Source organism: Gasterosteus aculeatus, chromosome 13 (genome assembly GCF_964276395.1).
Source record: "Gasterosteus aculeatus chromosome 13, fGasAcu3.hap1.1, whole genome shotgun sequence".
Taxonomy (NCBI): Eukaryota; Metazoa; Chordata; class Actinopteri; order Perciformes; family Gasterosteidae; genus Gasterosteus; species Gasterosteus aculeatus.
Window position 1 is genome coordinate 21204109 of NC_135701.1, and position 10677 is coordinate 21214785.

The following is a 10677-nucleotide window of genomic DNA, read 5'->3' on the forward strand; positions in this document are numbered from 1 at the left end:
GTGGGCACACTAAAACAGACATCTTTGATGTGAACACCAGCAAAGAAAAATGTTTTAAGAGTATTAAATGGATAATATTAGTTGTCAAATCGTGCTCGTTCGTGCGGTTTTCATCAATAGCAAACAGAATTATTTTTGCCAGGCTATAATGTGTAATCTATAATGCTGTAACTTTGTTGAATCAAACTCACACAGCATGATTCATCACACGGATTACACTGAGACATTTCTCCAGGACTCTTCCCGCTTTGAATCACTCAGCAGTGATTTCACGAGCTGCCTGCACAAGCAGCTGGTTTTAAAACCTGCATTTCATTTGACAGTCGATCACGTCACAAACGTGACAGCATTCACACAAACGCATTTATTTTTAGCCAAGCTGTACTGGCTTACATTTAGAATTATATTACACTCAAAAAGTGACCTGGCTACTCCGCTGCTGGGGGGGGGGGTCACAGAGAGGTCGTGCGTGCACGAGGGAGCGGCTCCATGCATATTCTGTAGATGATTACCTCTGTAACCAAGCTGCGAGTCAAAGCCCTTTTCTGGACCATCACAACAAACCAAACCATGCAGAATGAATTCATCTACAATGACTTTATTTCAATTTAGTATTAAATCATTGGAAGTTATGGCTAGTTGTTCACTTCTAACAAGCAGAAGGGAGCGAACAAAGAACCGAGGCGTGATCCGGTCTGGGGTTGTTAGTGTCGCCTGTTAACGTGGAGCAGAAGGTACATTCAGGTTGATCTCACCCCCCCCCCCTTCCCCCCACCACCACCTTAACATAATCAGAGAACAAGGGAGTAAAAACATATAAAAAGGTGGAATCCTCATAAGCAGGAATACACAAAGCTCTTTGTAGATGAAGTGTTGTGTTGAGTGACGGATGTTGCTCATAAATATATAACACAGAGCAGCGAGGCTGCCTGCACACCTGAGTCACAACTGGCCTTCATCTCTCCCATCGCTGCAACAACACACACCCAACGACAGAGAGGCAACCGACCTCACACTGAACTTCACGCAGCGTTCTCGTCCTTGGCACTTTCATCTGTAGAACAGACCTCTGATGAACAAACATTTGGGTTACCAGACACCGACGAACACACAGTTATTTTGTTAATGACAAAAAGGCGAATAGCTGAACGGTAACGAAGGAGAGAACGATGAGACAGAAACGGAGGGGTGGAGGAGCCAGAGGTTTGGGTAGAAGTAGTTTGCTCGGAAAGTGCAATAATGTGATATTTCTTTTCTTACGGAGCGAAATTAAAAAAAAATAAAAAAGGTTCACGCGGTTGCTCCCTCAGAGAACAAGTCAAGTCTGTAGAAAGAGTCGCTCCGTACCGTCCTCGCCGTAAGGTGAGGGTTTTCTCCAGTGAAACGTCCCGCTTTGGAAAAAAAAACTCCAAGTGTTCCGGTGAAAGAAACGAAAGGAAGGAAAATCACCGCAGGTCCATCACGGCCACGGTGTCGTCGGTGATGTTGATGTGACCCGCGTGCTGTGGAAAAAAAAACAGTTATTTAGCCAATACGTCCACAAATGAATGCGTTTTTTGCCGAAATATGCTTTGTCTGTGATTTGGGGAGATCAGACCCATTAAAAGAAGCTAATTGAGGTGGTCTAAAATGAACACTGCAGTTTCATTATCATCATTAGATCAGAAGAATCGTGCACCAGCATCAAGCAAATGGCACCAGACCGAAGTAAACGGCTGATTTGAACCCGCATTAGAAACAGGGTGAGCGGACTCACCGTGAACAGGGGGGGGTCTTTGCTGTGCGGGTGAAAGCCTTTCTGTTTACACGTGGAGATCTCGCTGGTTCCTCGGTCCGTCAGCCGGAAGTAGCCGATTCTGGGGAACGAAAACGCAGAGCGCACACATGAGCGCGGAGGGGAGAAACACCGGCGCCGCGCGACAAGAGACGAAAGACCTGCAGCTCACTCGTTGAACTTGGGCGAGCAGACGATGGCGATGGCCTCCGGCAGCATCATCTGGTAGGAGCAGTGCGTGTGCAGGTCGACGCTGGACAGGAAGGCCGTCTGCGTGGGGTGAGTCTGGGGAACACGCGGAGGACACGTGGCAGCTTGAACGCCGTTCGATCGTGTTATTGCTAAAGTAATAACGACGTGCAGTATTTCACTAGGACAAGTCGTGGTGCAGCACGTCCAAGAGCAGTTTAACGGTGTGGGAGACGTGGACGCAGTCGTCAGCGTGGCTCTAAGCCTCTGATTTGTTCTGTGGGCAGAGGAGTGACGCCACGGAGAGAATACGTCTCTGGCAACAGCAACCTGTCAGTCACAGTAAGCCCCGCCCTAAAGCATGGTCTATTTGACTCTAAATGCATTATAATGGACTTAGAGATTCAGATAACGGACGGAAGTTTTTCCTATTTGAATTTAAATTCATCAAGACTCAAGAAAGGAATACAGCATTATAGAAACACACGTTTCTATTCCAGTAATGTTGTTCTGCAGTTTCATTTGTGCAGCTGAGACTAGCAGACGATGGCGTGTGTTCATCTTTGCTCACGTGTATCCAGCCCAGCGTGATGAGATCGTACTGGTCCTGAATGAGGAAGAGCTCTTCCTCGTTTTCGGTGTCGCAGTAGTCGGGCCCACCACACTGCTTGGGCACGAGGACGTGGGTCACGGTGAACGCATTCCTGGTCTGGAGCAAACACAGAAATAAAGACGACGCGCTTTAAAAGGTGCGAGGACTCTGACTAGACTAGACCGCTGAGGGCAAATGAAAAACAGAAAGAAAGGAGCGTGAACTTAATGGTATAACCGACCCGGGGTAGTGAGAGAAGTGACAGATTACGTTCTCCCCCTGTGGGGAGGGAGGTCAGCTGACGCCGCGGCTTCAGAATACACATTCCTTACGTGCCAAGAGAAAAATCCTTTGTTTCCCAGGGACAAGGGGGGTTTCTTCCTCCCACCACCTCAGGTCATGGATTCAAAACGAGGAGAAAAGCATCTTCTGGTGCCTCCTGTAACCGATCTATCCAGGAAGCGGAGGAGAGGGGGGGGGGGTGAGTCTTACCAGTTTGCCACACAGGATGCCGCACGTCTCCACGGCTCGGCTCGTGTTGGCCTCGGCCAGCCTCAGGAAGCTGCGGCACAGCTCGGCCGGGACGGCCAGCTGCCGCAGCGCGTCCTCCATGCCGGCTGCGGAAAAGCAGCGGACGAATGCGGGTTAGATTTCCCGAAAAACAAGGAATGACGTCAAACGGGAGACGAAGTGGGTCAGGAGGGAATGAGTGTAAATACTTTAAAAGTGGCGTTTAAAGTCCAGTGAAGAAAAGCTTAACTCACTGTTGTTCCCCGGGCTGACCAGCGCGCCGGGCTTCAGCGACCGGTCGAAGGTGGGCATGGCGGTCGCTGGGGGCCGCTCGTGTTGGTGGTTGTTGTTGTTGCCGGCGGACGGGTCCCCCGGGCCCTGCGGGGCGGCCTGGGGCCCCTGCGGCGGGGGTCCCTGGATGCCCGGGAGGAGCGGCGCGTCGCCGGTGGGCGCGGCGGGCGCGGCGAACTCCAGGAGCACGCGCTGGCGCTCCTTCTCCAGCTCCTGGCGGCGGATCATCTCCTCGAAGGCGCTGAACTGCTCCTGCTCCCGCTGGCGCCGCGTCATCTCGGCCACGCGCTCCCGCTCCGCGTCCAGCGCGCGCCGCTTGGACAGCTCGCGCGCCTGCGCCTCCTGCTCCGCCCTCTGAGCAGCGGGCACATCGGCCGAGGCGCTTTTTATCGTTTACTGTTCCTCAACATTCATCAATGTTAAGTCAAGTTTGATTATTAAAAAAAAAGGTCAAAATCCGTCTCGTGCGAGATATTTGCTTGCTCGCGAGGTTAATCTCTGCGCGCTGCTTTTCTTTTTGACAGCAAGGGGGCGGAGCCCGTCACCATGGTCTCTACACCTGATTGGTTACAAACCCCGTCTTTGGATTGGCTGGAGTGATGCATTCACACAACTATCAGGCACGAAAACGGGTCACGGGTGAAAAAGGTGAGAAGGATATTCACCCTCCAGGGCAGCGGTTTTCAACTGGTTTTGTCCCAGAGATTCTTCGAGAATCATTGACTCACCATCTACCTCCTCAAAAACGCTAGCTTTAGCTACCGGAGCTTTAGCTAGCTGGCCAACGTCGCGTTGTGTTAAATGACTCTATTCATCAAGCTGTAGCTAACGTTAGCTAAGTCTAGGTCAACAAAGCTCCTGGGTAACTTAACTTGGATGTACCAGAAAAAAGAAACCTCATTGAATCTACACGATTCACCTATTTTGGTTTCAAAACGGCGAATTTCGCCGAAAGGTGAGGGGATTTCATGCCTGAACTATAGAAGACCATTTCTGCACTAAAGAAAGGGGATGGAACGTCGAAATTATGAGATAAAATGACACCTTTATGTAACCGTAGTGGAGCGTAGATGAAGACCAGCTACACGCATTATTTACCATCATTACCGGCACATTAAGACCGACGCGTCCAGCTTCCTGCCAACTCTACCGAACTACGAAGGAGCCTGCGCATATCTTATCTCATAGTTTTGCAAAAATCAATCCGTATTGAAAGATATTCACAGATTCAGACTTCATTCTACCAATACGGACCGGTCTGCGAGCTGAAAAAGCTCTCGCGAGACAATGTTTGATTAACGCACGCGCTCTTGAATTTGTCAGTGATTTGCCGCCATAGAGCACGTTTACCTTCTTCAGGAGGTGCTGTGCGTAGTCTTGCTCAAATTTGCGCAGAAGGGCTTTTTTCAGAATCTCCGCTTGAGGGAACGCGACGTCCTTCAGTTTCTGGGGACGACAGAAGAAACATTTCGCCTTCAAATGACTACGAATAAAACAAGTTACACAGGAGAGTATGAACGCGGCGTGCTTACCTTTAGCGTGTCCTTCTTCTCGGGAATGTTGGCCGTCTTGTAGTCCCGATGTCTGGGAAGTTTTTCTATAAAGAGACTTGATGAAAAGAGAAAAAAAAATTACAAATCTTGATTAGAGGGTTAAAAGCCTTCTATAGACTCACACTTTACTAGTCACTTTATTATTGAGTTCGTTGATGAATTCATCTTCTGTTTTAATTGTCATGCTTCTTCTCCGCTTAATATTTCAACCAACAACATCTTGATGTCAAAAACCTCAAACCGGCTAAACCGACTACAACAAGGACCAAGAAATGACATTAAATGCGCCAAATACAACCCAGCCGAGCACCTACGTGATGTATTTGTTGTAGAGGACGAAGGCGTGCTCGATGTTGCCCTCGTCGGCGTAGATGTTGGCCATGCGGATCATCTCCATCCCGGAGCGGAAGTAGCGGCGCGGCGGCACGTCTTCGTTGACCTCCACCGAGCTGCCCTTCTTGGTCAGAGCGCGGACGCGCTCCTCCGGCGGCAGGCTGGTGTCGTTGTGGTCGGCCATGACGGCGGCTGAGACGAGACGGAGGAGGAGTCTGTGGAGATGGACCACGCGCACTGCCAGGCAGGAGGCTTCTCCAACACTACGTTTTTATTGTTGTTGTTGGGGGTTCAAGCGCCAGAATACATTTCTGTAAATAAAGGCAGCGCAAACTTTGATTATTTCATGGTTAAGAGGTTCATTTCAGGGAACGTCGGTTTAGTTTTCATCTCCAAAATGTGCTCAAACAACTAAAAGTATAAGATTCAAAATCTCTACTTCATTCAACAAATACTATCCTAGTTTGAATTGAGACATGAAATATGAAAGTAATATAGTAGTTAATGGAGGATATCTGAAGATGCGCAGCTACAAACAACAAGGGGCTGAGTGAGGAAACGTTTCCCGTTGTTTATTTGTAAAACCTTTTGCACGGTGGCAGCTACAGCGCTCGGGATTTGGGGGATTTCCCTGGAAGAATTTTGGGTTCTGTGGAACAACAGTTAATAATAAAGACATTTTCCTTTCTTCATGACCGCTGAGCATCTTCCACCTAAGACCCAAATTCTAAAAGTACTGCAGTACTAAAGGTTCCTAAACCAACACTTTGATAGACGGTAATAATATTAATATATTATTATCCTATTATAGATTATGAGAGACCAAACAAACCAGTTTTTTTTTTATTGCATACTTAGAATAGCCAAATAATTAAGAGCACAACAACATCCAAGGTGTTTTCAGTTTTATTTTTTAGGAAAGGGGGATATCTGCAATTATATTTCCAGAAGTATTATATTTCAGAATGAATATTGCCATGACGGGATGATCTGACGACTTGATCTACATTATTTATTCTAGTTTTTAATGAATCAATTGAGTGAGAGATCCCACCACATCCTGTATGAACTAGCATGAAAATGACTGGCTGACTAGATTTGGAAAAATAAACTATGACTCTGCTGTGAGGCTCCACTTGACACGACCTGAGGTTTCAAATCTTCATCGATGAAACAAAGACATGTGAGAACGCCTCATCGCCAGCCGACTAGTGGTCAGCTTGCTTGTATCGATTGTGCAGCGACGGCTTCTCGGCCGACGGGAACTCAGCGCGAGTCAAGAGAGACCTGTTGTACATCCAGAGGAGCGGCTCTGATAAAAGGCCGAGGCGCTTGATGGCTGCTTTGTGTTTTATACTAAGGAATAAAAACCTTATTAAACATACATTGCGAGTCCTTTCAGCATTACCGGTTGTACAGCCAATGATCAGAAAGGGCTCCACACACTTACTGGTAGTGGTGGGATGTAAATAAGTAGATTTAAAGTACCCATTCACAGTACTGAATCATACATTTACTTCAGTAGTACTTCACAGGAGAGGAAAGCTTTGGACGATGATCTTATAGAATAAGTACATTACATGATTAGATAAAGGAGTTCAAATCAGCACAATTTCAGAATCACAATTAGGGAGAAGTTACCACGCAATGACTACTTAATAGGTTTGATTCATTATGCCACAATCAGAGGATACGAGCTTTAACTTAAGTAACATTTTGATGCAGGACTTTCACTTGTTAGTACTCTTCAGTAAGTAAAAGATCTCAACACTTCTTTATATTTTCTTTAGAATCTGACAAGTACAACTTCATTTCGTGTCAGAATCGGCTGGAAAAACCGACGCGTTGAAGTCATAAAAAAGGTCCACTGGCAGATTAGACTTTACAATTAGGAATTGGGCCACTTTTAGCGAGACAACTTTACTATCACATTTTATAAACCTTGCCGCTGACATGCTCTGGCTGTCGTAAGAATGATGTTTCCTCTCCAATGGTGATGATTTCTAACTTAACTCTGTGTCACCAAGGGGATCAGAGGACGTCGCGTTAGCTGCGCTAACTTGTTAGCACGGCTCGGTCGTAAGTTTAAAAGGTTAAGCAGCTGACGGCCACTGAGCAGCTTCCCCCGGTTCTTACCTGATAGACCTGTAACCCGAAGCTCCCACGGACCCGCATGCATCTGAATCTGAACACCAAGACCCAAGATGCTGTCCCAGAACAAATCGCCTCGGTGAGCTGCGCCTACAGCATCTGTAGCTGCACTTCCGCAATCGGAACCACTTCCGGCTGACGCACGTTACGTCATCGCGTTGTTATTATGAATCCCGACCGTTGTGATTGTATGGCTTTTGAATGTTTGAATTTATTGTAGGGTTTTTAAAATGAAAAATAAATTTACAAAATAAAGGGTGATACGCATAGAATATAATCTAGAATTGCAATCACTATAAACACGTTACATTCCTCTACTGCTTGTATTTTACATTAAAAAGCATAGAACTCACTGTAGAACTGTAGACCAATGATAGAAATCATAGGACATATTGTTCAACACGGCAAAAAAATCAATCGGAATGCTAAAATCTATCTGGAGACTAAAGTCTACTGTTTGAAGTGTCTCCAGGAAACGTGGACTCTTGTTTGTGGAATTTGTAGAAACAAAGCGGTGGAAGCGCCTCGTCTCCCACCGACACCACCCACGGAATGTTGAGTGCTGAGTTCACACCACGCGATGAAGAACCCTCGTCTTCATCGTTTGAGGACGACGCGCCTTTTTACGTCCTGTCGGCGACCAAAGGAAACGTCGGCTGCTTACACAATAAAAGGAGGGAAAGTGAAACTTAAAGCTGATTTGCTTCCTCGTTGCTGAACGGAGCCCAGAGACGCATCACAGGGTGAGAAATCTCTACTAAACTAATCACAACCATCGAGATCTGTAATTCAGAGTCAGATTTGATCATTCAGAGCAAATGGCTGAAAAAAATATTTTGGAAAGTTACCTGAGCTGCCATGTTTGTTCAGAGACGTTCAGAGATCCCGTGTCTCTGAGCTGCGGCCACAGCTTCTGTTCAAGCTGCCTGCAGCGATTCTGGGAACAAGCTGGAAACCAGAACTGTCCCATTTGTAAAAGTAAGTCCTCAACGGATGAACCAGCAGTGAACTTAACACTGAAGGGACTCGCTGACTCCTTTGCTGACAGACAGAATAATGGATCAACTCAGACGGAACCAGAGAAGGAGAAAGAGGAGGTGGTGTGTGAAGAACATCCAGAAGTCCCTTATTGGTTCTGTGAGGACGAGCAGAAAGCTGTGTGTCCTGTCTGTGAGTTCTCTCTCCACCAGAGTCACAAGGTGGTTCCTCTAGAACAAGCAGTCAAGAACCTGAAGGACCAGCTGAGATCTGACTTGAAGTCTCTGCAGGACAAGAAGGACAAACACCAACAAGTGGAGAAAACATACAATGAAGTGATCCAACTCTCCAAGGAGCAGCTGGTGTCCACAGAGAGGAAAATCAGAGCAGAGTTCAACAAGCTCCAACAGTTCCTGAGAGAGGAAGAGGAGTCCAGACTGGCAGCTCTGAGGGAGGAAGAGGAGCAGAAGGGGAAGACCATCAGCAGAGAGATGAAGATGATTGAGGAGCAGATCTCCTCTCTGTCAGACAGCATCTCTGCTGTTGAAGAAGACCTGCTGAAAGACAACGTGTCGTTCCTCAGCAGTTATAAAGCCACTCAGACCAGAGCCAGAGTCCAGAGCTCACTGACAGATCCACAGCTGGTCTCAGGAGCGCTGATAGATGTGGCCAAACACCTGGGCAACCTGTCCTTCAGAGTCTGGGAGAAGATGAAGGACCTGGTCCACTTCAGTCCTGTCATTCTGGACCCAAACACTGCAGCCTATGATCTCTATCTGTCTGATGATCTGACCAGTGTGAGATATGGAGACACAAACCAGCAGCTGCCTGATAATCCAGAGAGATTCACTACGTATGCAGATGTTCTGGGCTCTGAGGGCTTCAGCTCAGGGAAAAACAGCTGGGAGGTGGAGGTGGGAGACCTTCCTGACTGGTTTGTAGGTTTGGTTAAAGAGTCAGTTAACAGGAAGGGAGAGAGATATGCTTCACCAAAACATGGAGTCTGGTGTTTAGCTTATCACAGTGGAAAATACACTGATGGAGCTGGTCAGACTGTCAGAGTGAAGAAGAGTCTCCAGAGGATCAGAGTCCAGCTGGACTACGACAGGGGGGACGTGTCCTTCTACGACCCTGAAGACACGACTCCCATCTGCACTCTCAGAGACACTTTCACTGAGAAACTCTTCCCATGGTTTAATATTGGAGAGTCTGGTGACGCTAAAACTGCTGATATCAAAATCTGTCAAGCTGATGTTTCTCTGTGATGTTCAGTGAAGGTGGTGAAGTCAAAGTGATTCATCAGGAAGTTTATTATAGTCTTTGTTGTTGTGTTCTGTAAATATTTTCAAATAAAGGAATGAGAAACTAAAGTATAAATAAGAACTATGTGTGTGAGGGATGACGTTCTAAATTGTGTTTTTGGTGTAAATATCCTTCAAATACAGACAATCATTTTATTTTGAACTACTAACTACTTTTTTTTCTAACGCAACAACGTTAAGTTTGCATTAAAAGGCTTTAGTTTCAAATCACGTCACCACATAAAGCCTCATCCCATCGCATTCATCTTTAACATTAAACAAGTTCTTCATTGTGTTTTACAGTAAACTGTTCAGATTCATGAATAAATGGTTCGGTTCCTTCAGGTGAGAAAAGATCATCAGTGTTTAACTAGAAGGACTTTGTTCCAGTTTCAGAGAACACGCTTCCTGATATCTGGACAAACACAATAAAATGATAACGAATAATTGTAATGCGGAATATCATGATGATCTGGTCTGTTGACATCAACGTTCTGTAGATATTGTAGAGCAGCAGTGAAGGAAGTATTCAGATCCTTTAGTGCAGTAAAAGTACTCACACCCAACTGTGAAAAAGTCCTTCTAAACCTTACTTACGTAAAAGTATCATGTGTAAAATGTACTTCAAGAAAGATCCTCATTGTGCAGTAAAATGTTTCCTGTCTGTTATACATGAAGTTTCTGGATGAATATTTCGGCTTCATTGATGTGCAGCATTTTACTGTCATAGATGTTGACGCTTGTGTTCATTTAAACTGCTTTATATCCGGTTGGGTGGTTTAATTTTTAGCAATGCATCACTTTTCATACATTGGAATCCTTCATATTTACTTACGGCTCATTTCACTCAGTTAGGAACCTTCCTAAGCACAAAGGAAGGATGGATTTAAATGACCTCCTAACCACTTTTCCTTGACCCCTGTGGAAAACGTCACGGGGTCAAGGAAACATGGTTAGGAGAAGTCCTGAGGAGTTAGGAAAAGACAGCGCAGTGTTTAGGGAACC

At 46.2% G+C, this 10677-nt stretch overlaps 2 protein-coding genes across 3 annotated transcripts; one reads left to right on the plus strand and one right to left on the minus strand.

Moving 5' to 3' along the window:
• Nucleotides 1-582: 582 nt before the first annotated feature.
• Nucleotides 583-7576, minus strand: LOC120830794 (STAM-binding protein-like A). 2 transcript variants are annotated; one of them, XM_040195704.2, is made up of 10 exons: nucleotides 7379-7576; nucleotides 5224-5553; nucleotides 4889-4964; nucleotides 4707-4802; nucleotides 3320-3710; nucleotides 3048-3172; nucleotides 2535-2672; nucleotides 1947-2059; nucleotides 1757-1856; nucleotides 583-1502 (listed from the first exon to the last, which is right to left on the minus strand). In XM_040195704.2, the coding sequence occupies exons 2-10, from the start codon at nucleotides 5424-5426 to the stop codon at nucleotides 1446-1448; spliced, it is 1299 nt and encodes a 432-aa protein (XP_040051638.2). In that variant the 5' UTR covers nucleotides 5427-5553; nucleotides 7379-7576; the 3' UTR covers nucleotides 583-1445. The 2 variants fall into 2 exon arrangements, with proteins under 2 accessions (XP_040051638.2, XP_077942390.1); XM_078086264.1 differs by having other exon boundaries at nucleotides 4707-4829; nucleotides 7379-7530.
• A 36-nt stretch (nucleotides 7577-7612) lies between these two features.
• LOC120831345 (zinc-binding protein A33) lies at nucleotides 7613-10440 on the plus strand. Its single transcript, XM_040196741.2, has one exon. It carries the CDS (start codon nucleotides 8212-8214, stop codon nucleotides 9634-9636), a length of 1425 nt encoding a protein of 474 aa, XP_040052675.2. The 5' UTR covers nucleotides 7613-8211; the 3' UTR covers nucleotides 9637-10440.
• Nucleotides 10441-10677: the final 237 nt, after the last annotated feature.

Excerpts from the sequence above, each read along its gene's own strand:
- LOC120830794 (XM_078086264.1), bottom strand. The coding sequence starts at position 5,426 with ATGGCCGACCACAACGACACCAGCCTGCCGCCGGAGGAGCGCGTCCGC. Across the intron at positions 3,711-4,706 it reads CACAGCACCTCCTGAAGAAG|AGGGCGGAGCAGGAGGCGCA; the intron begins GTAAACGTGCTC and ends CCCGCTGCTCAG. Across the intron at positions 2,673-3,047 it reads GCATCCTGTGTGGCAAACTG|ACCAGGAATGCGTTCACCGT; the intron begins GTAAGACTCACC and ends TGTTTGCTCCAG.
- LOC120831345 (XM_040196741.2), top strand. The coding sequence starts at position 8,212 with ATGGCTGAAAAAAATATTTTGGAAAGTTACCTGAGCTGCCATGTTTGT.